The 24955-nt window shown below is 43.4% G+C and overlaps 1 protein-coding gene across 1 annotated transcript in view; it reads right to left on the bottom strand.

Moving 5' to 3' along the window:
• LOC117767458 (GDNF family receptor alpha-2-like) overlaps positions 1-24955 on the bottom strand; it is a 53884-nt gene that overhangs the window by 18045 nt on the left and 10884 nt on the right. The window contains exons 3-4 of the mRNA XM_034595101.1: positions 21109-21195; positions 8178-8556 (exon numbers count right to left, since the gene is read on the bottom strand). Of these exons, the coding sequence (XP_034450992.1) occupies positions 8178-8556; positions 21109-21195 (466 nt within the window). The remainder of the gene's footprint in view (positions 1-8177; positions 8557-21108; positions 21196-24955) is intronic.

Below are 24955 nucleotides of genomic sequence, written 5' to 3'. Positions count from 1 at the left end.
GAGGAAAACAAAAGATGTTTCCCTCTGCTCTGCCCCGCAACGCTTTTACCCCTCGCGCCTTTCTTTTGTGTCTGTTGTGTTTGGGTCTGACCTTATCTCTCCTCGTCTGTCCTCTCCTCTCCTCTGTCCTCTTCTGTCCTCTCCTCTGTCCCCTCCTCCCCTGTCCCCTCCTATTACTGTCCTCCTGTCACTCTCGTACAAACTGATTTTTATTGCAGCCTCAAGTGTTGATTTGCAAACTCATGGTGAGGGAATTTGACCCTGGTTGGATCAATAGGACTCGACAGCCTTGTGTGTCCTTTTTGTCATTTGATGTTGACTTTGGCGGCCACAGTAAACAATGTGCCTTGGCAAAGCTGATATTTTACCATTACTCTCTTTTGACACTGCATTGTGCAGCACGGCTCATTACATCATGACAATTTTTATGAAAAGCCCAATAACAGCACTGACCTTGTCAGTGGAGTGCTATGAATATATTTTAATAAAAGGTTATAACATCTGCCAAAGAAATGTTTTTCTTCCGACTAAAATACACCTTTTTATTTTCTCATAAATTGTTCAGCTATGATGGCAATCTGCTCTGCCTTCCCATCGGAATTTCTGCTCTTGACCCTGAGACGTGTCTGTGTTGCCCCCTTAGTCGGAGGTGATTGCGCATTTAACCCTCAGCTATTTTCTCCTCACTGTCCCTTGACTGAGGCCTGCCTCTTTGGCAGCACTGTACTCATTGTACTGTAAAAGGGCAATGTGGACAGATGGCATTCAGTCAAAACACAAGGCAGTTTAGCTTTGCTGTCACATGACACAACCTTTCGCCCGCTTACTCAGCAGAGAATTGAAACCGAGACAAAAAAAAATGTCAGCTGACAGAACCTCCCCTGCATTATTTAGCAGAAAAACCAAAGTTACAAGAACAGGGTCAAAACCCAGAATGTGGCTGGAACGTGGAGGGTCAGGGGATGAAATTGAGGATGTAGCTGAAAAATATTGTGGACCCGCAATAAGCCGATTATCATATTCATGAAGTCATTGAGTTGTATTTGCATTCTGCCAGGTGTCGGATTCAGCCCTTTATCTGTTTGTACATCGGCTCACTCAGGCATTACATGGATTTTTTACAGGGGAGCTGGCGGGATATAGTCCCTTTATAGTCCAGTTCATCTGATTAGGACATTTGTGCTCACTAATAAAGCTCCACAGGGTAACTTGTCAAAGCATCATTTGTCTTTCACTCAACACACAGCCTCCGTGTCTCTCTCTCTCTCTGCCACTAACTGAAGAGAGGAGACGTACAGAAAGATGTCGCTCTCCATCGCAGAGTAGTACTGGTGGCTGTTTACTGAGGTTTGTCCAAAAAGTTGCTAGATTTGTTTTTCTTTTTGAAAATAACTCAGTTAAGGGGTCTGAAAAGTCAATAAATCTTGCGACCTCCTGAGGAAATGTAGTTCTCGCCAATTCATTTAGAAAAAGCAACGTACAATGGGGAAACGCCCAAAACTTCGGTCGGTCACTCAAGTCTCCATTGAATGAACTCCATTGAGTTTGCCTTTCACATATAAAAATGCCGAAGCAAAGAAATCTCTGGTGCGTTCAGGTGAGGGGTGGCCCAGCAGGAGGCAGGACGTCGTGTAGAAATTCTGCTAGGGAGATCACATGTTTTTGTTTACAGCACGCAACACAGCTCAGTACATGACATATCACCAAAGGCTCTTTGTCGGCGTCTCCTACGTGTGTGGTGCAGCTTTTTCATCCTGAGATGTTTGTATTTTTTTGTCAGTTTTGCATCTGTCTGCGTGTCAGAAAAACATCATCAACATGCCCACTCACTTGCGATGAATCCTCCAGAGGATCTCCTGCTATTTCTTCACATGGGCTCATTCAGACATTTTTATTCTGAGTTTTTATTAGGCATTTGCGTTCTCACATACAGCCTCTCTCGAGCATGTCATGAAACTATCCAGAGTTTGGTTCATGTCTGAAAGCAGCTTCAGTCACAAACATCTGGGGACGGAGCTCTGGATTCTGGTTGGTCCAACTCAAAAACAATCAACAACCTAAACTCGCATTTTGATCTAATCTGCCCACATTTTGTTTCATTTTGAAACACTTACTTATAGATGATTGCATTGTTCCTTGTTTGGTGACCAGAAAATTGGCTCGTAATCCATTATTTCTCTTACTTACTCATGCTTTTCGTCTCTGTCGGCACCACCGACTGCCGATGTCTTACATACACCCCCTACTGAATGTTATGTCACTGGGATGAATGCTAAATCAAGTGTGTCGCGCACATAACCCAGTACTGTCTGTTTGGTAATGGCTGAGTAGATTATTCAAGGTTATCTGAACTCCCTAAATACTCTGAGCAAGGCAAACAGCCGTCCCCCAGACAAAGTGTACACGTCAAACAAATGGATGAACGGTCCCTGAATAAATGACAGAGTTAGCAGCAGGCTGCAAAACAGTTATTACCAGTAATTATATAGCTATTAGTCACATATCAAACTGTTCTGCGGGAGAGCTTTAAAGGAAGGTACATGCTGCAGCTTTCACTCTGTCTCCTTAAGTACAAAGAGAAGTTCAGAGTGAGAATGATGAAGAGTGAACGGACAGGCCCTAACTGACACATTCAAAACCACACATCGACCATTCTGTAGATAAGTCTGAAGCCGTATTGATAATGTGTGCATTAATAATAGATGCAGTACCTTTGGAGGAAAGGATGGGGCCTAGTCGGTAATGACTGCAGCTTTCCGCTGTACCATGTTCCCTTAGAGATTACAGTTAGGAAAGTAAATGGGCATACACTAATCCATGCATTGGAATTAAACGCACAACTCTTTAGTTTCAGCTCCTCTCACAATTTCTCTTCCCATCTCTCTTGCTCTTCTCTCACCCCATTTGCTGCTCACATGTGTGCCCAGTGAGCCCATAACGTCTCCACCAAAGCCAAGGCACGTAACATATGTGTGGGGAAAAGGTCACAGATTGACACATGCTTTGCTTGCACAACCAGAGATAAACACGACCAGAAAAGACACTTCAGTTTGATGGCTTGTATGAAGAGCAGGGAGACAGAAACAGACCTTTTAGTAGCTGTAGCTGTTTCATGTGTGTGGGACTTTATGCTTCCGTCATTGTAAGGACCATCGGGATCTGGGTAACATGAGAGGTCGTTTTGATCAGGCCTTGCTTCATCTGAAGGCTGTTTTAAGATTTTTTCCTCGGCAGTAGGTGATTCAGCTGCATCTTTCAGTCGTACGTTTCACATGTGATACACTTAATTTTTACCAGGCGGGTTGGTCACCAACACACAACACGCATATCCACCTCAGTTGGCGATGACACCCTTGCAGTCGAGAATTGTATGCATGTTTTGTGAATGTGCACAGCGAAAGAGGTTTCTACCTGCATGCCTGCCGAAGACGGTGTAAAATCTTTATGGATGTTTTACCAGCCACCAAACTGGGTAGGATTTCTCCCGGTGCTGCTGATGGTCAGGCTGACAGACGGTCAGTGTGTTTGTGACGGGAGACAGAGACAAAGAGCTTTCTCCTCCTGTTCTTTTCGATGTCATTCAGTTCCAACATTCAAAACTAAACTGCGGGTCCTGTGATTTAGTTAGCAGCATTATTGGATGCTCACCTGCACATACAAATTCTCTAAATGCACGCGCAGCACTCTCTATCTCATAGGGAATGGAGGTTATTGATGAGAGGGGATGGAGAAATTGACAGGTTATTAAGCGGGACAGATTTTTGGTCATTTCAGTTTTAAGGAGATGGCATCCCCCATTATCCCCCTCCAAATAATCTACTGCTTCGACGACACCAACCAGAGTCTGCAGAGCTTTTTAGTGTCTCTCAGCTCACTGTATTGGTTTTTGATCTGCAATTTACTGTTATAGTTAATTCTCACTCCTCTCATCTTAGAGAAAGATACAAATATGTAGATTTTATGCAGCATGAAATAATAAACAGGAAAATGTAAGGAAAATCGGATTAATCCGCGTAAAAGTTGTGACATTTGCTTCTGATTGTTGACACCTCGTTCACATATACAGATTTAACATAGGAGGTTGAATTTGCATTGTTACATACACATTATGATCTTATTTTCTATTCACACTAAATATATTGAGCAATCTATTCCGATGCAGCTTTTTTTCCTTATCTTAGTCTGTGTTGCTCATTAAAGTTGCAGTTTACCACAGAGAACTGACCGTATGTGTGAACAGGTGGTTAGGGAGGAATTAGAGACCAAGGAATACATTAAGAGGCTTCATGTTCACAAGACTGCAAAATTGCAAGTGTGCATGTGAGAGTGAAAGTGAAAGTGAGAAAAACTGATGACAAAAGTGAAATATCATCCGGATTTCTACAAGCTTTGTCTGAGAGGCCACAGGGTGATGCCATCTGGGCACTTATTCTCCTTATACTGTTCCCCCTTAGTGAAGGTTTGATTTCTCAGGTCCAAGAGACTCGACTTTTGATTTAGGGCAGTGTGTTTGTGTGTGTGTGTGTGTGTGTGTGTGTGTGTGTGTGTGTGTGTGTAAGTGTGGATCTGCTGAGAGAGAGTTCAGTACTCTGAGTTTTATGTAAGCAAAGGGGGCCTGGTAGGCTACATCTCCTAAACTGGGTCAGGTTATACCTGTACAGAGATCGATTGTCTCTCAGCACCCCACTTTGAAAACCAGTGGCCAAAGAACTCAATCAAAAAGCACCCAGTGAGCCCAGAGACCAGGAGATATAAATCAAAGATAGAAATGCTGCATTGATCCCACCGACAATCAATACAGTACATGTATACAACTCAATGCTCTCTGGGTTCGGCTGCACTGGGCTTGTGCTGGACGAACTGACATGGAGATGTATAGGGACTTTCTCTGCTTGCATTTTTATACATGGACACACACATACTCAAACTATACTAAGCCAAAAACGGCAGATCCAAATATAGCCTATTGTCACAGTGTGGACTCAGTCCCTAATGAATAGATGTTGTATCCATTGGAAAGATGGTGAGAACAGAGGAGTGGAGAAGCAGAGAGGACGATGAGAGGAGATGAGAGGGAGAGGAAGGGAGAAGAGGGAGACGAGTGGAGACAAGAGGAAGAGGACAGGAGATTAGAGGAGAGGATAGGAAGTGGAGAGGAGAGGGGAGGAGAGGAGAGGAGAGGAGAGGAGAGGAGAGGAGAGGAGAGGAGAGGAAGTGATGAAAGTCAGAGAACATTAAGAAACACAGGGTCGTCTGTTTGTCTCTGTTTGTGCAGGATTACAGAAAGAAAACATATAATAACTGCAGCAGACGAAGAACCAGGTGTAAGGAAGAAGAGATGCTCCATTTAACACTTGTTCTCTGTCCAACCACAGTCCCTAGATCTCCAGAGTATGTCAACAATTGCCTGCACGCAGACTAAAACGATAATGAAATCTTCCAGTGCAATATGCCACCTAAGCCCAAGCCAAAATTATACATTTGAAATCCTTTCAAATATTTATTTTTTCTTTGATTGAGCTCTGGACTCCACCTGGAAAAATCTACACAGTCTCTAAAAGTGAATCCACAGCCAATCTGGCATCCTGCGTGCTCACGGTGTCAGTCCGAAAAGTATTTTCAGGCAGTTTTACAGTGAAAAGCAACGAACTACTGGCCTTTTGAAGTCTGAAATAAATAATGAAATAGGCGAGTGTGCATTTTTAAATCCGTTTTGACTAGGCCGTGTTTCGAGCCCTGACCCGTTATTCATCGGAATGTGTTGCAGGGAGGGAGGCTTGTGTTTGAGATGGCCAGCAGAGTCTGCTGATCCATAACTGTGTGACCGAACCACTGACCTCCAACCTGCTGCAGTAGCTTTACGGCCCACATCGATTGTGTGACCATCCCTCGCTCCCCTCCCTCTCGCTATGTCTCATTATCTCTCCCTCCTTCTCTTCCTCGAGCCGTCCCATGTTTTAAAATGAAAAAAGGGTTCAGGCAAGCTGGGTATTCCCTGTTGGATTAAGAGTCAGACAAGCATCCCCAGGGGACTGAGGCCTGTCGTTGAATGATCTCCTCCTGCTTTTATCAATGCATCTCTTGGAGAACAGAGCCAGGGAAAGTTTCCCCTGGTGTTGTACTTGAGCGGTGCTGTGACTTGCGTGTTTAAAAAGTTGGGGGAGGGCTCTTTGTCGAGCTGTTTTTCACAGAGGTTGCACAAAACAAAACCCTAATCTGTGGACTTTGTCTCCATTAGCATGACAAATGAGCTTTAAATTCAATTTGCTTTTATAACACACTGAAGGTGCAGAGTCAATTAAGAGAACAGTGTGCTGGTTACTGCGATATCTCGTAAATGATCCAATCAAATGAATCGGAGAATCAGTGTTTCTTCCAGGGCCCGACAGAGGACAAGAAGGAATATGTCACGTGGTGATGGCGGTGACTGCAGACACCTCTGGGCAGGATAACATCACCTGTCAGAGAACACCCTCAGTCCAGCACTGACTTTAATTAAGTTGTAGCGACATTCGCTTGCATGGTGGCACTTATTCACTGCGGGCGAGTGCAGCACTGAAACACTGGGTTATTAGAGTCACGTTCAAGCTCGTTGGGGTTGTGTGTAGAGCGATTGTGCGTTTGCACGTGTGACTGCTTAATGGTTTTTGGCCTGTTGGTGCTCTGGCCAGCATGTGTCCGTACTGTACGTAGTGCATGCGCTCATCGAGCTGTTGACCTCAGTGGGGCATTACAAAGCCACAGATAATGAGCTTTAACGTTCTATTTCATCAGGAGGAGCACAGCAGACAACCGAGGGTCTAAAGGTCAAAGAAAGCAGCTCAGCCTGAAAACAGATTACACAGTGCAGGCAAGCAGGTAATTATCAAGACAACCATAAATCGGAGGAGAGGCAATAGTTTCCCTACTTTAGCAGCGCAGTGGTTGGATTTAGTGTCGGGGGAGAGGAATTGGGTTTTCACCATTATGCTCAGCTTCAGAAGCTGCTCACCTCCATGGAAACAGGAGGAATGGGATGTACCACAGAAATACCAGTCACAAGGAAGCGTTATATAGTTATTTAGCCTGATTTGAACTGGTGTCAATCATGCTACCTCCAACAGAACAATTGATTGGGTAGTTAAAATAGAGCAAGTGAAACAAAATGATAAAAAAAATGTTCACACTTACATTAGTCCCTTGTCTGGCTATTAATCACATTGTGCAACACATTATTAATATTAGGGCACGAGAACTGAGTTGATGAATCGTATTGGTTTTCGTGTCTGCCACAGCAACAGCTGCTAAATGTTTTAAACCCACAAACTCTGTCCCGTCTCTGATTGTCGCTGACTTGTATCAGCTGCCTAATCATCTGTTACACTGGGAAATGGAAAAAGTAGCCAAAAGTTTACCCTGCTGATAAGTCTCACATCATGAGTATTATTTTTAGCAGACAGCTTCCGAGGGTCTAACACTTGGTCGAACACCATTAGGCTCATAAATGAGCTTTTAAATGCTTAGAATTAATTCAAATGTCTCACATTTGTGTGCTGTTAGACTAATGAACGCAGTGCGTTTCTCCCCAGACTGCTTGGATGTGTTTCCTATCGAGGACCAGACGCAGCACATGGTTCCAGGGGTAAAAAGATCCTGACAGCTGATCAGGCTCACACTGCAACTGCTGTGTTTCACCTGCTCTGGGCGGCACTAACACAAAGAAACATGTCACGGCTGGGTAGGTGTGAATTGAATCTGGCCGCTTGAATCCAATAGAGGCCCCATGCAGCCAAAGTGATCCACTAATGTTTTGTTCGGCTTAATTGAGCGTTGTCCCTTCAACTTAGCCTCACATCTTCCTCCTGCGTCTAATAGCAGCAGCTTCCCTGAAACTCTAATTACTTTGCTGGCAAAGTTACAGCAGAGAAATAAAAACTTTTGGATGCCATGGGAGCAGCGAAATTTCCATCAAAACAGGAACTCTCTATAATGCACAAATTCAATTTTCTTTCTCTAATATTTCCAAGAATATAAGAAGATAATGAATCTTCAGATGTGTCTGGCGGCAGCACAAAACTCTGTTGATCAAACCGAAAAAACTGACATGAACACACATAAAATGAATGTTTGCCCGGCCGCTCCTCACACACAGCACAGAACACTTTCTCTTTCTCTGCCCCTAACACCCTCTACTTCACCTGCAGAGCGAGTCCTGGCGGCAGACCCTGCGTAGCTCCAGGCAGTTGGGCTTCTCCTTGTCTTTGTAGGAGCAGTCGGGCACGATTGTCTGCCTGCGTCGCTCAGCGCAGCCCACGGTCTGGCAGGGGCAGAAGAGCAGACGGTGGCTGAACTCGGTTGGCACGCGGTCCAGGAACATCCTCAGCGCTTTGTGGCAGCGCTTCTTGCTGCAGGTTTCGCCCTTGTTGGGGTCCTCCTTGCTGCAGGTCGCGATGTAGGACGAGCGTTGCTTCTTGCAGCTGTTGTTGAGGTTGCAGGCCTTGGCCGCATCCAGACAGTGGTTGCAGTTTCTCTCGGCGTCGGGGCAGTGGAAACCTTTTGGTGCCACTGTGAGCATGCCTGACATTGGATACAGAGAAGACAACTCAGTAACTTCAGTGAAATACAAGGGATAAGGGTTAGATATCACTATCTTGGCACATACACTTGAAATAGTCCGGTGGATTTCAGAGTTAGTATTTAAGCAAACACAACCTGGATCGATTACAAGACAGGAATAAAAATCGTTTCATTGATGCTCAACATCACCAACCTTATGTAGTTTACAGTGGGCTCAGCTGCAGTGTGATCAACAAATAGAAAATAAATCCCTGCGCCTCGTCTCCCGTCTTGGGAATTCATTGCAAATGTTAAACTTGAACAATGAAGGAGACTTTTCAATATCATCTGTGCTTCTCTGGAGAGACGCCTGCAGCTAGTTCAAATCCACTCTAACTGAATTATTGATTCAGTCCGTTTCAGAGCTTGAGTGAAATATGAATGAATTAGGCCGTGATTCCAAATTGGATGTTAATACATGATTCATTTCCAGGTGATATTATGATGTGATTATCATAATATTAGGACATTTGCAAGTTGTCATCCAATGTGTTCAATTTTACATTGATAAAATACACATTCGATTTAATCTAAGGTTTTTGTGATTTGACTCTCAATGAACTAAACAAGATATTTTGATTATCCTAATGGACATAACGTACAGTACTGCAGGAAAATACTGATGAGACAGCACATTGATGTGAATACTGGACAGTGGAAAACAACACTAAATACTGTATCATCTGCCCAAAACATGTTAAGCCTAAGGATTTAGCAAGAGTCCACGCTGTACTTCAAGTACAAGATTAAGTTGTCACATTTTTTTTTCTGTGTAATCACAGACTGAGACATTGCAATTATCCCTTAGGCTGCACATCATATTTGTGGAAATCTGATTGTGTGTTTTGTTGTTCTGAGATACTGCATATAGCAGCAGCAGAAAAAAAACCTTGCACCTTTTCCAGAGATGTATCGGCAATAAAGCAGGATCATGTTCAGTTGTGGTACTCCTCTCTTGTATTCAGGCTATATTAGCGAAGTTAACCTCCCTACCCTGTAGATAATGATATTTCAGAGGTCGTAGCGGCATGGTGACACGCTGCGAGATTCATCTCTTATTCAACGGAACCAATCTCACTCAGTGTCTATCAGACAGCCTGAAACAAGAAGGGGACGATTTATTTTAAGGGGTTGAGGGTCCGCTAGAGATGCTGTACTGTTTCCAAATGGTGCATTGCCTCTTATCAATCGTAGAAATGGCCACGCTTGAAACACATAGCAACAGAGGGGGAAAATAACAAGCAAACTCCCCAAATCAATGATTTTGTGGTTTGAGATCACGCCGGATAAAACGAAACCCACTGCCACTGAACAATGGCAGAAGTAGAGTATCCAGAATTCATCATAGAGGGAAGAGAGCACACTTAATCTAGCTCTCCAGGAGGCTTTTCGTTGAGCTATATCAAGGTTAAATGTAGCAGGCGCTCTGATAAACAAGCAGGGTGTTGAGAGACATGTCGAACAGATGTAGGTGCACCGTTCCCCCTTTTTATTCAAACCTTAAGAGCATTTAATGAACTTGTGACTTTTATAAGATGATTGTTTTATCAAATGAAACTTGGGAGGGTACAAACAGTCCACAACAGATGTCTGGGAACATTGTATACTCAGTCCCGTTAATGTTAGTAAGTGAAAATGTACGCAACAGCAACAGACGTCAAACCTTACAGACGGGATGCAAGACAATTAGCCAAACTCTTCAAGTGTAGGAGCAGCTTGGTTGATCTGTGATTACAGCGAGGATCAAAAAAAGAGTAGTGACTTTGGGACTGGGCATGAAGAGGCCGCTGCAGGGCCAAAGTTTTACAGTAAGTGGGCCAAGCTTGGCTGAAACGGGCCCGAAGCAGGGGCGGTGCAGTCCAGCTGGAGGAGAGGTTAGCAGGGCGGTTGTCCAGTAGTTCAGGCTACATTACATTGATGGATTGCAGTTCCTAAATCTCCCCTGGCCATCTGCAGGCTCTAATATGGGCCACTGGGGGGTCCAGGATGGAAAGAAAATAGGAGAAGGATGAGCTACTAAGATTTATCCGAGCAAGCAGGGCTGAAGCCATTTTTTTGAGGCTGCAGCGGAGGATGGGTTTTTACTACTTCTGATTGGGGAGCTGAGATTGAATTTGGTGCTCAACCCAAAAAGATGTCCTGGGGCGTACATAAGACACAAAGCCCGCTTGATGGCTCCGACGTGCTTGCACACGAGTGGGATGATAGCGAGAGCATGGAGGAGTGGAGGGAGGACGCAAAGAGGTGGAGATGGGTGGAGAAATGTGCAGCACTGCGTTACAGAGTTCTAATTGATTTTCCAAGTGCATTACAATGGAGGTTTTCAGCAAACATATTCCGCTATAATGCGAGGAGAGAGGGGTTGATAAGCTAATGATATTAGACGTATAAAAATGGATAAGGCTTTAAGAGGGGCGAGGAGACTAGTTGATTGCAGCGGCTGATCATGGCAGATAGAGAGATGGCATGAGAGGACACAGACTAACAGATTGAACAGACACTTACAGGGACATGCTGGAGAGCTTTCAATTAATCCAGACTAATTCAGGAAAGATGTGCGGCTCTTGCTCGGAATAATTAGCCCAGCCCATCAGCCACGCAATCAACAGCTCTCGGCATCACAATCGTCTGCACATATCTATTAACTTACCTTGCTGGCTGTTGTGCCAATGAGCAAGTGAGGTATCGACCGACTGAATGGACAGATAGACGAGTGGGTGCACTGATTGATTAATGGATGCTATAAACACTGAATAATCAGTGGCGTTAGGTGCATGAAAAATCACAAATAATGCTTTTTTTCCTCTGTCGCCGCAGAATAAATGTTTGCAGACCTTTTTTTTTTTTTACGTGTGCAACGTGACTTTACATTAAGTTAATCAAGTAGCCCAACAAATAAATTCACATCGGATAATTAAATTGTCTCATGTTGTTTACTCACAAATGCCGCGTGTGCACAGTTAAAAGTGGTCTCATAACATTTAGTTGATGTTCACAACAGTTGAAGCACTGTCATTGCTTTCGGTGATCCTGCCGCTTGACTGTAAATAGGCTTTTAATAGGGCTCTCTGCTTTATGGCCGCCATAAATTAGACCCCACTGATAGCAATGTAGTGGATATAACGGTCTATTCTTTCCGCACTCATAGCACGCACGGGGGGAAGACAGAGGGACGGAAGGAAATGAGGAGAAAGAAGCGAGAGGGAAGCAGAAGGGGTAAGATGTGAGATAGGAGACGCCTATAGTGAGACAGATGGAGAGAAACCGAGAGTTTCCTAAGACCTGTGTTCTCGTGAGAGAAAACACAGCCATACACAGCCATAATAGAGAGGAATAATAAAAAGAGAAAGGGAGAGGTGAGGGATGTGGACAAAGCACGTATGAATGAGGGGAAGTGGATAAAACGTTCACATACACCATATCTCGATTTTGATGCTTTTTTTTCCCAAAGAGTAAGGGATCCTATACTTCCCCTGTAATTGCTCTCCGTCAGCCTAATTTGAATTCTGCATTTCATATATCATCCCATACTCGAGGGACTCGGCGCTGCAGAGAGGGGAGTTCAGTCCAGGTTAGGAAGAGGTTCTTGGCTGCGGGTATGTTCTCAGTAATTAGGAAAGGTGCCAGAGTTTGGATTTAATACGGCCCTGGGTGAGTGTGCGAGAGCTTGTTAGGGAAGTCTTTAGTCTGGACCCTGAGGAGCATGTCAAGCATTTCCGTGTCAAAGGGCTCATCAGTCATTAGCTCTGTACTCTGTGTCGCAGCAAGGCTTCCAGAGGCGAAGAGGAGAGTGCGCAGGATCTACAGCATCCTCTCCTGGAGCCTCACTGAGCAAGTCAGATGTGGGCCCCATCAGAGAGGAGGACCGTCACAGTTCACAAAGTCTTCTGTTCTCGGGGTTCAGCTGAATTTTGGAATAATCGCTGGAAAAATGAGCCGGCATGCAGATGAGAGAGAACAAAGGGGAGATTGACATGACGAGAGAAGACTTAATATTTGTATGCGAGAGTAAAGGTGGGAAAAGCCCTGAGCGAAAGACTAACCCTTACATTGCTGTAAACACACGCCTGAGCTGTTTGTGAGCATCCGCCCTTCAAGTTGTGCTTCATCTGGTGAAATTCAAAGCCTGAGCATCCGCAGTTTCCCCCTCATGCACCCTGTTCATCTCCTTCAGCCGTCACACGCAATAATGCACAACATATTGATATATAATCTACCTGAACCTACAAAATATATTAATAACCAAACTGCTACCAATCCTTTGTCCTCCAGAACACTGTGTGCAGTTCCAAGGATAGATTTGTTGGAGGAAGAGAACAGGGACAGAGAGGGCCTCCTCCACTGACCAGGAGTGGTCAGTTGGAGCAAGCTGGAGACTGGTGTTTGCAGACCATCGGCTTATGGTCCCATCACAAATTGTCACCACCACCACCACCCTAAGACCCGACCTGGTACTCTGGTCCAACACCCTGCGTGTCGTCTTCTTCCAAGAATTGACAGTACCTTGGAAGGATGCTGTTGATGACGCGAATTAGAGAAAGAGGCGTCAGTACGCGGAGATCTGAGGCAGAACAACATGGCTGTAAAGCAAGGGGTGTTATTGCTACATCCACCATCAGGTTGTTCAAAGAGCGAGGAATACACGGACAAGCCCTGTGCTCGACCATAAAAGAAACATCACGGACTGCAGAATGCTGCAGCCAATTGCTCTGGATCAGGAGGAAAGACCCCAAATGGGCCCCAAGATGTTAGGGACACACACCCAGGTCTGATCAGCCTTGTGGGCCTGCCTTAGCAGAGGGGGTCTTATATTCTAAAAGGCAGAAACACCCGATGACACTGAGGTACACAACTGAAGAAATGTCCCTAACAACGGATGGTGATCTGCTGGTGGTTGTCAACTTATTGTCAAAGTAGGGTGGACGACTTTCATCTGTAGTGATATTCACCATCTTGTCCTCTGTTCTAAAATAACCTGTCTCCCTCCCTGCTCACCATACTAACAACCTAATACAAGAACTGTTATTCACTGCTGTTTAATTCAAACTTGTTAGATAAATGCTGACTATTACAAAGAGAGGCTGTTAAGTGAGCTGTAAACAACCGCTCTCATTACTGACCCACAGAAAGACAATCTAAGGCACAACTAAACTGATCAGAAAATTCACACTGAATAATGCAGCACATAAACAAAGTAAGACAAATACACGCAGGCACAATCACTGACATATCCACAAAACCAATCTTGTGCAAACAAGCAGACACATAGATACAGACAGGCTCCAAATAAGCAAAGAAAACTACTGTATGCATTCAAAGAAAAAGAGGTGGTGTTTGCTTAAGTAATAGTAATTATTATGAGGACAATGGGAAAATGTCAAACATTTCAACAGCATGCTGAGCACGGCTCTTGCACTGGTCCTCTTCCCCCCAGCAGAGGAAAGAGCTTTCTGGATTTAATTGGATGGTGGGCACAATGAGCTGAGAGGTGAGAGGCTTAGTGCGGAGAGTTAGAAGGTCTAACTAAGGAACGTTACACTTAATTCCTGCAGGGACCCCTGAATGAGGGACTCTATACGCTGCCCTCTGTTCCTAATAAGTTAATTAGCTCAGCGCTGGGTCAGGAGAACAGAATACATTTCACGTGGAGCATATTAACAATTACAGTCAGTGATATCTTTTCACGCCCCAACCTTGTACGTCAGTCTTCAGGGCTTTGATAAGGGTTTAGGTGCAATGTGAAGGTTGGATTCTCGCCCACATTCTTCATACATGATGTCTTATTGATTTGAACAGAGGGCTATTGACTTGTACAGCCTCTCTGTCCTGAGACGGAAAAGATAATGGTGATGCATTGTAACTGCAGCTCCACGAACACAGGGTCCTGGTCCTGCACGCAGGTTAAAAATACTTCTTTTACGAGTGGATTGTTGGTTTGCACAGTCAAATTGCACTCTGAGGAGTATGGATGGGCTATTCCCCCATTTTCAGATATGTTCCTGGACCCAATGATTCATTAATTGATTAACTGAGGAAATAATGAGCAGGTTAATGTAATAATTGCAGCCTTGCAGCTTTGTGCCCGCATCAAACAAACTTGTACCACATCAAGCAGCAAAGGTGATTAATTTTTTCAAAATCTAACCAAACTTGGTGGAGCAGGGAGGTGCCTGTCATCGCAAGGTGTGGGACTGTAAACAAGACAAATGTGCCCTCCTGCAGCACCCTACCACACTTCATCTTTTGTTTGATTTTGTTAGATTCCCACTAGTGTTTGCTCCAAATTGATTAGAACAGGGAAGCTATGCATTATTGCTTATTGCGCTCAGCTTTTACAGCAACTAAAGGGGTTCTGTGTAGAGAACTGATTGTCAACAGATTTCCTCTGGGAAAGTCTCACTCAGCACAATTCAGCACCGTTTGATGATTAAGATTCTTCCAGTGACAAAAAAAAAATTACCTGCATGTGTTTTTCTTTTCCCAAGCCTAAATGTTCCCCTTGTACCTGAGCTTAACGCTGTTAATGTTACAATTTGACTAAAGTGAAATGGTGCTGGTGGTACAAGTTTTTACTTTGGCCCAGATATTTTACACATGGATAAATAGGAGCAGGCTAAAATAGATTATTGTAACTTTCTTTTCGATTAGACTAGTGCAGTGCCCGTTGTAAGCCTGCCTGTTTGGAATGGGCTGTTTGTGCTGTGGTGATGCTGGTTGCAAGTAAAAACCGACCGCAGGAATCGAGTAGATACGTTACTGCTATTTATTTATTTATGTTAAGTTGATTCCGCCATAATGCACTGGACTGGACCTATTGAAATCCAAGAATATGCATCAGCAGTATTGCAAAAAGAACTGTGCTGTGTTGCTCATGTTTTTAAACAATTCTAACATTGTGGATTTTGTGTTGCTTAACAGCCATGTGAAGTTCACTTAATGCATCTTTTATTTTTGCTGCAATATTCTTTGCCCCTGTCATTGAAGTGTTTTTCATTCTGATGGTGTAACAGCTCAGATACTGATTATAACGGACAAAGATTTGTAATATGTCTCCATCCCACTGAGCCACTTGCTCAGTCGCTGAAAGGTTTATTTTTGTGGTATTATTAAATCTTTCAACTTCCATTCACTTCTTGGTGGATTTCATAGACATAGGGTCGCTTCCATTTCCAGTCAGCTGTCAGCGCTGTCCTGTTCCCATGTTTACCCTGTGTAACCTCTGCTCTCTCTCATCTGTCGTCTCCATCATCTATCTGATAACCGTACTCTCTGCCCTGACACTGACAGGGTGACATGGTAATAGAGTGTTACAGGTTACAGGACTGAACGACACACAGCGATTACCTGACCTCTGCATGTGCATGTGTACGAGGAAATGTAATAGTAATTGCGCGTGGCTGTGAAGGGGTTGTGTTGACCCATTTCTCTATGAGATGGAGGGGTACTGGCCATTTAGCCCTTTAAACACCTCTTCAACCGTCCTATCTGCAGGACCCCCCTAAAAACGAAGGGGTGGACAGAAATTCCCGAATGCTTTACGAATGGACGGAGCAAATCAACACAGTATGTACTGCGGGTAAAATGCTCATAAAAAATGTTTTAATCCAGCGGAATATCTTATTTTAATCCAGTAGCAAATGAAAATTTAACTGAATCGATGTTACAAGCGTTCCAAGAAAATCGCTATTCACGCCGTCAGAACTCTTGTGTCCCGTATATGAAGTTTGAATAAAACTTCCCAGCTCATGTTATAATGTTTTCAATGTGGGGCAGAAGTTTCTATGGACAGGACTAACGTAACTTTGAAATAACCGATGTAAACACACTGACTGTGTATTGATCAATAGATCAATCTGTCTCTCTCCTGCAGTTGTCAGATGTGTAACTGTTGGTTGATAACAGTGGTTAATATAATAATGTTGGTTGATATTGTCACTGTAATAACTGTTTGTTGGCTGCTGATGACGTAGCGAGTGGTGCCCCAATTCCTAGGGGAGGGTTTTCGAGCCCTCTCCCTTGTGGCTCTGTTTGGGACACTCCCAGCAAAGGGCACTTCATATCTAGGGGTGGGGCCAAGGGAGAGGAGTTTGGACGAGGCTTATCTGTGTACAGGCACAAAGAGGAAAACCGGTAAACATATGAAACCCCGTGCTCAAACATCTCACACTGTGTTACATTGGATGATTGAACCTGTTTTTACTCCTGTATCTGATTGGACGCTGGAAGATCTAATCACAAAGCAGAGTCCAATCACAGGGCAGGTGGTTGTGCTACCTTCATCTCTGCTGCAGGCCCTAAAAGCTTTAAGAGATTTTGAAGATGGACGACAGCGTGGGCTCTCCTGCGATCAAGGGGGATTTGCATACATACAAAACAAAATTATATTTTCCATTGCATCATCACATATAATGAAGCCCGATTACATTGCAAAAGAGCCTGTGCCTTCATCTGTCATCAAAATCGTTTTATTAAAACCAGAACTTCTTGCTGGCTTCTTCAACTTGCTACTTTCAAATTAAATAATAGTAAGACTATGTTGCTTTTGTGCCTCTGCAGGCAGTCCCCCCAGCACAAAACAAACTAACCCACCATCACCCTTCAGTGGTGAGAGGTGTGGCACACGGAAGAAAGGGAACAGGGGGCTCGGGAGAGAGCCACCACACTGCCATCACAGCAGAGAAATTGCTGGGAAAAAAAGCCCACTGCTGTCAACGAGGACACTGTAGTCAGCTCTCGATGCAACGGTGCCGAGCACTGAGGTGATGAAACACTGCTGATGCAGGTGCACAGCGCCGGCCCGAGCCAGGGCGAGAGGAGCAGAACTCCTCCCGGTGTTTCTAACGAAGCTTCCTTAGCCTTACCGTCATCAGTGTTGCAGAAGAAAAGAGGAGGAAGAGAAGAAATGCCATTGCCCTTATTTAAGGGACGGATCCCAGGGGCGGTTAAATCTGCTCATTTTCTCTTTGTGTGTGTTTGTGTAGAATGCATGCAAATTTCCAGTCTGAAGTTCTGCCAGCACTGAGCGGCTAAAACTACCCATTAGAAGGAGAGCCCTGTTTGAGATAGTTTTGCAGGTATCACTTGGGACAAGGCGGAAACACAGACTCCATATGCTCTGTTTCATTTCGACTTCAGAGTGTGAGTGCTTATTGTAGAATAGAGTTCTTTTTTCAGTTCTATCACAACTTCTGTCCCTTATCTTCCTCCCAGACAAAAACTTTTTAAAATAGGAGAGATTATTTTTCAATTTCCTACCTTTGCTCTTGGAGAGTATACATTCCCCTGTCCTCATCAACCAACCAGATATCATATACTCCCCGGGTCTCTATACAGTTTATACATTTATAGACGTGATTATGAATACTTTTAAATGGTTAAGTAAATGAAGTGAGAAGTATTTCCATAAAACAACTGCGTAATTACTTATCTGTTTGCCTGCGGTTTCCTCTCAGCGCCACAATCAATTACTCAGACCTCAGAAATGATAAATAATGAGGAAAGCTTGGGGCTAAACAGATTTCAGAGTGCAAATTCAATATTTCACCGATTCCTCCTGAGACTGGAGGAAACAGTTGAGGAAAAATGGATACAGTAATGAGTCCCCTGTTATATCTTAATATGTAGGTGCACTGTACTGCACTCCTTGTTTTAGCGAGGCTCAAGTACTCGTACGCTGGTAGGCTGAACGTGAGCATCTGTAATTTTGATAATAATTACTTTTTTTACTTTTTATTATAATTACTTTTATATTTACATTACATCTCAAACCAACTAAACAGATGTCAATAACATTTTGGAAACTGTGGCAACCAGAGGGGAGCGTTTGTCCAATAAATGTTTTTGCTCATAACTACGTTCACAAAGGAGGTTATGTTGTCTGCGTTTGTCTGTTAGCTAGCAGGATAATGCAAAAACCTCGAAACAGATTACGACAGAACACGGTGGAAGAAGGTGGTATGGGTCAGAGAAGTTTGTGTGAAACTGGATGAACAAACTTTACCGGCTTTCATCCATAACATTGTAAGATTAAAAACAGATTTATTTTTACCGCCACCAAGGAGATTTTTGTCTGCATTTTTTACAAAAAGGTTTTCCATGAAATTTTGTGGAGCGGTGGAGCATAACTTCAAAAGGAACCCATTTATAATAATAATAATATAGTAATAATACATTTATTGGTATAGCACTTATCTAAACAAGGTTACAAAGTGCTACACAAAATCCATGGCTAAAAAATGAATAAAATGAAAGGTATTCAATTCAGCTCAATTTTAAGTGCCAAATTACAACATATTAAGGTTGAGTCCTTAAAATATATAGAGAAACCCAACAGTTCCCACAAAGAAGAGGCACTTTGGTGACTGTGGAGAGAAAAACTCATTAACTGGAAGAAACCTCCAGCAGAACCAGACTCAGTGTGGGCGGCCATCTGCCTCGACCGGTTGGGGTGAGCAGGGAAATATAGGGAAGAGAGGAGAAGTGGGTGGAAAAGAGGGGAGAGAGAGACCAGGAACAGTTGTGTTACAGTTGTCTACTGGCCTGTATGGCAGTACCATGAAAGCCATGTGGCCCACTCAGTAGATTAGATATCATTACCTCTTTGCCTTTTTAAACAAAACTCCAACTGTCATAGGCAGCAGAGTCAAAAGCTGTTCCATTTACATTTTACTTTTCGGTGTGGATCTGGATCAGGGCGGAGATCCGGGAATATTTTTTAACTGTCTTTAACGTGGTGTTTTTCAACATTTTCGTTGATTTAAAAAACCGTCATGTTTAGGGGATTTACATTTATGAGTGTTTGAAATTTGGAGCATATCCCCAAAAAAATCTGGATGTGGTGAATTTAAATGTGGTTTCACCCCAGCCCGTCCACTCCGCTCTCATCTGCCAATCGGCTTGCTGCTCCCTCACTGCGAGCTAAACACTCAACATAATCACATCTCTTTGCTGTCCTGGCTCCTAAATGGTGGAGCGAGCTCCCGAATGACATGAGGACAGCAGAAAGTCGACACATCTTCTGCCGCAGACTAAAGACACATCTGTTCTGACTATACCTTGGATAAAAAATAAAAATAAACTATATATATATATATATATATTAAGTAGCACTTATATGGCACTTACATATAGCACTTTGTAGTTTGGCTTTCTTGAAGAAAATTGTTCTTGCTTGATTCTTGTTGTTCTGGGTTTGTACCCTCATGGTTGAATGCACTTATTGTAAGTCGCTTTGGATAAAAGCGTCAGCTAAATGTAATGTAATGTAATAAGGTGACTGTTGCGCCTTCATGGCGGAGGAGTGTGCTCCACTGTGTGACATTCTAGTTTTCTTGTGACTAGTTGCATATTTCTTGAAGCTCTGTTGAAATAAACTGCCATAACTGTTGATCTGTACAAAGTCAACTCTGAGTGATTTGCATTACTTTAATTAATTTGGCAGTATAGCAACGTGATAAATGGCCACAACTCAGTGATCATGAGCCTCACTCACTTGAAACTTTGTCTTTGCACAAAGCCCTAATAAGATCTAATCATAAATCAGCGTAATCGCCGTCTTCAAATATTTTGGTGCAGATCACAAATCCAGATGCAACTTGTAAACATTCTCTATCTTTAAAACAACAAATTTGTACGGATTGTGAAGCCCTGGCAGACGTATGCGCCCCCTGTGCGAACGTGCACTTTAAATGACAAATGGCAGATTGCCATCATCGCTCAAAGAATTTCAAAGTACTCAAAGCCTGCACACTATCATATTTATTCTGGTACCCTCTTCTTCTTTCAACATATCAAACAAGCGCATTTTGTGATACACTGCTGATTTCAAGCCAAGGGGATTATGCAAAAAGCGTGTCTTCCTTGAACCTCCCAGTTATAAGACAAAACAAGATACATCAGCCAAGAGAAAAGGAAAATGTGCTGTCTTCAGTGTTCGTGGATTGCTTCTGGCTGAAAAGAGCAAAAAAAAGTGGTAGAGAACATCCTGTGGAAATTTCTGTTTGAGCAGGATGAAAGAAAACAATTGAATCTTCAAGTGACTGTAGCCTGTAGCTCTGGCACTGGACGAGCGTCATCCCTGTGTCCAATCACACCTTTTGTAGGATTCGCTTCTCTGGACCGTATAAACCATTGCAGCTGTGGCCTATAATAAGATCTGCATTGATTAGTGATACTATGATGTTTAATAACCAGTAAATGAAGGAGCGGTCTATGGCTCCCCTGCTGAGTGCTAGGCAGTTTGATTAGTAAACCGAAGAGGAAATCAAACTGAAAGCAAAATCAATATAGACTGAACATGTTTTACCTCACAAGCCCACAGTGACCATTATATGTAGCAAGACAGGGATGGTTGGCTGGTGGAATGTGCCACCGAGATCAACACTTCAGACAAATGCATTGTTTTTATTTTTTATCCCAAAGGAACCTTCATTTAATCTAAGACGAATATTTGCATCATATTTCCCCTCGTATGATAAACCACCTCGTTTTCAGTGAAGAGCAAACCGGCAATACCTGATGAGATGGAGGCCAAGCGGAACGCGTCAGGGTGTCGGTTTGGTGCCACAGGTTCATACGGAGACAAGTCGTCCATGTCTCTACCTGAAACAGAGAGAATGATAGCGATGATTTATTGTCACTCAGCAAATACAGAAAGGAAATTCAGTTCATGATTGGTTTATCAAGGTGCGGTGGTTAGCACTGTCGCCTCGGGGGCACGACGGTTCCCAATTGGAAACCCAGCTTGTGTGTGCATGTCTGTGTGGGTTTTCTCCCACAGTCCAAAGACATGCAGATTACGTATGAGTGTGGACGTGTCTCTGTATGTTGGCCCTGACGTCCTCTCCAGGGTGTACCCCGCCTCTCGCTGTCAGCTGGGATTGGATCCAGCCCCCCCCCCCCCCCGCGACCATCAAAGTGTAAGCGGTATAGATAATGGACAGATGGATTCTTTTTTTGGCCTTGAATTTTCAAAAAACGCACACATTGAGCATTTTATCTTTCACTTGATTTAAAACTGAATGGATGTCTTGGATTTATATGTAGTCTTATCTTGTATGTAAGTAATTTCACAGTATTAGATATAAGCTTACCAACTAACCTGTGAGCGGTGTGTTTTTTTTCTTGTGGAAAACATGATGTTCGACACTGTCACATCATTTACTTTTGGAGCGAGTGTTTGTTCCTGCTGCAGTTTGATTTCCTTGGAACAGTTGGCGGACTAAAACATGCACACTGCATCTTCCCTGCAAACATTGTGTTGCCAGAGCTGTTTGTAAGAAAGAAATATATAAAAAAAAAATCAAATTAGCACTCAACTGACTGAGTCCCTCCCATGCGCCTGCTCCTCTGTAGGCCCCTAATCCTGCATTTAAAATTCATAGCCATTCTGTGTGATTGAGACAAACCCTCCAGTGTGTAATAGCTTCACATTCTGATCCCAACAGAAACAACAGGGAGGGTGTTGTGAGGAAGGAGGTTGGAGGCCCGCTGCTACAAATGAGAAAATCTGAAACCTGTTGGCACCAAACTGCGACGCCTGGACAACCAATCAGTAGATCCAATCGATAGATACACTACGTTTTGTTTATCAACACGCTGCTCGGATTCTTTGGCAAAGATAATGCAAGCTGATAAAACGCTGTCTTCATGCTGCGGTGATAATAGGAAGGGATGTTTGTGTGTGTGTGTGTGTGTGTGTGTGTGTGTGTGTGTGTGTGTGTGTGTGTGTGTGTGTGTGTGTGTGTGTGTGTGTGTGTGTGTGTGTGTGTGTGTGTGTGTGTGCGCCTCCTTTCACTGGCTCGAGTACAGTGTTGTTCATGTCTCCTTGGGACGTATCATCAAACAAGAGTCACAAATCAGAAATAAAAAGACACTATAACGTCAGATATGTAAAGCTAATTAACTAGAAGTGGAATGCGAGTTATACAAGTTGGAATAATTCATTAAAACTAGTCCAAAGCAAAGCGCATATATATCTACATGTTCACTGGCACACGGTGAAAAGGCATCACTAAACTCAGACAGGGAATTACTGGAGGGATCCTCTCATCATAATTTGTCCACTGAGTAAATATAACCGCATCAGATTTGTGAACATGTGCCGAGTCAATACGTCATGTGTACTTCTGCATCTCCACTCTCCATCAATATTGACATCCATAACAAGACAGAGCAGCTCGACCGGCCATTCTCTGAGCACATATAGCTATTGACATCTGCCGTGGCCGGGGATTGTGCGTGTGTTTGAGATGGGAAAAAGAGAGGCACAGAGTGAGAAAAAGAAATAACAGACAATGAAAACGGAGAGAAGAGGAGCGAAGAGGAGCGAAGAGGAGCGAGGCGACGGAGAAAATTACCCAAATCCTCCAAGATTCGAGTGCAGGCACTTTTCTTGTTTGCATGTTGAAAGATATGCAGGCACATGTTTTCTGTCTTTTTTTCCCAGTTTCCTTTGTATCGCCCACATCTCTATTCACGTTCTTTAAGGTTCTGTCGAGAGAAAGGTTCCTGGACTCCAGATCTCCCAGTATATCTAATTACAACAATTACCTTCTAAAAGCTTTAAGAGAGGGTTCAACACTACCACTTACTCAGCAAACAATCACCTTTACCTTCCTTCCATGTCTTTATTGAGCAGCAACCTCCGCTATAGTGTATTTTTAAAAACGAGTGCAGTGCCCGTCGTAAACCTGCTTGGGGCCGTGGTAATGGTGGTTGTTACTTAGTTTATCGGCAACGCTGTGTGTCCATGATCAACAGGATTTTTGATCCAATGACTCGATGTCTTTCATAAAATGAAACTGAATTGGCTTAATCACTCTGCATTTTTTCATACATGGCACGTCGACTATTTCAGAGGTCTGTTAAGTAACCGACACAATCTTCAGACCCAAATTCACATCTCTTCAAAATAAAAGCTCTGTAAATCAGCAACGAAATGAATGTTGTGCTTTTGCTTTTTAGACAAATTGCTAAAGTGGAAGGGATCATACGATGGAGATCAGCACCCATGACACCCACGGATGTTTGTGTCAGTCTGATGTGGGAAAATAAAAATAATGAAACTATCAAAATGACCTGGTCGGCCATAAATTTTTGCTGACTGAGAAGACATGCTCAACTGACTGACTCTTAAGCCCCGCCCCCACTGACTACAAGGCACTGTTTGCTTGTCTATTAATATTGAAAACATTGCGCTGCCAAACCGCACCAAATTCGACACTGCACTTCCTTGGGCCCTTATCAATACACATGTCAAGCGTGAAGCTGATAAGATGAACGGTTCTCGAGATACGTGAGTCCCATACAGACCGGCAGAGACTTGTGGAATTAGAAGAGGGAAGAAGCAGAAACAATATTCTACAGAACAGCGTCAGGCTTCGCCGGGTTCACAAAAAGAGATGCTGTACGGCAGAGAACAACACTGAATAAAGGATGCTTAAGGCACAACATCTTGTTACTAAGTTTCTCGTGATAATGGTCAGTGTAGCGAAGCCTCTCTGTAAAATCAGCCGGGAATCAAACAGTGTTGAGGCACATTCCGACTGTACAGCGTGCACTGCGGTGACCCGATAAAACCATAATGTCAAACTCCGACAGAAGCTGTGGTTAATGAATTTTTTAAAAGCTCACTGACATGGATGTTACAAGCTGTGTCGTAAAATTACGTAAAATTACAAAACAGCCACCACAATCACACCCACCTTCGGGAGGTTAAAAAAAATAAAAAATACACACAGCAGGGGCCCTTGTTGTACTTTAAGAAAAAAGACCCTGATCTTTAACATTCACCCCGAACCCAATTATGCATCCATCAAGTAATAGAAAATTCTTCCCAGCTGTTTAGTGATAAGATGTTTTTAGCTGCAGGGCAACAACTTATCGCTGTAATTAAGCCTTCGTTTGACTTCATTTGCTCTGACAGCGTGGAGCATGACCGGCACGGCTCAGACAGACAATCAGGCCTCTCCCCTGGTTCAAGCATGAGAAGAATAATGCTTTTAAGTGGAATCGCAGTCCTCTCCTTTGCCATGAGGGGTTTTATGAAGTCGTTAGTCGCCATCACTCATCCTTTTCATATCCATTATCAATGAGCTAAACTCCTGAGGTGATGGAAACTGTCCTATGGATTTTTGTTAGGGACATTCTTGGCAAACCGTTTATGGCTGGAAGCAAAGTCAATTTTAATAACTGTCATTCACCTCGTTGTGTTTTTTAAAAGGTGCCCTGCGCTGATTGTGCTCGTGTTTAATATTGATTTTGTATAGCTCCCTATTCTTTGCTGTAGGCCAGGTTGGAAGAAGACCAAATACCCCTGTTATATATTACTTCTTATTCAAATACCAGCAATTTATTACAA

This window comes from Hippoglossus hippoglossus, chromosome 9, assembly GCF_009819705.1.
Source record: "Hippoglossus hippoglossus isolate fHipHip1 chromosome 9, fHipHip1.pri, whole genome shotgun sequence".
NCBI lineage: Eukaryota > Metazoa > Chordata > Actinopteri > Pleuronectiformes > Pleuronectidae > Hippoglossus > Hippoglossus hippoglossus.
This window is presented reverse-complemented; position numbering and strand designations above follow the sequence as displayed.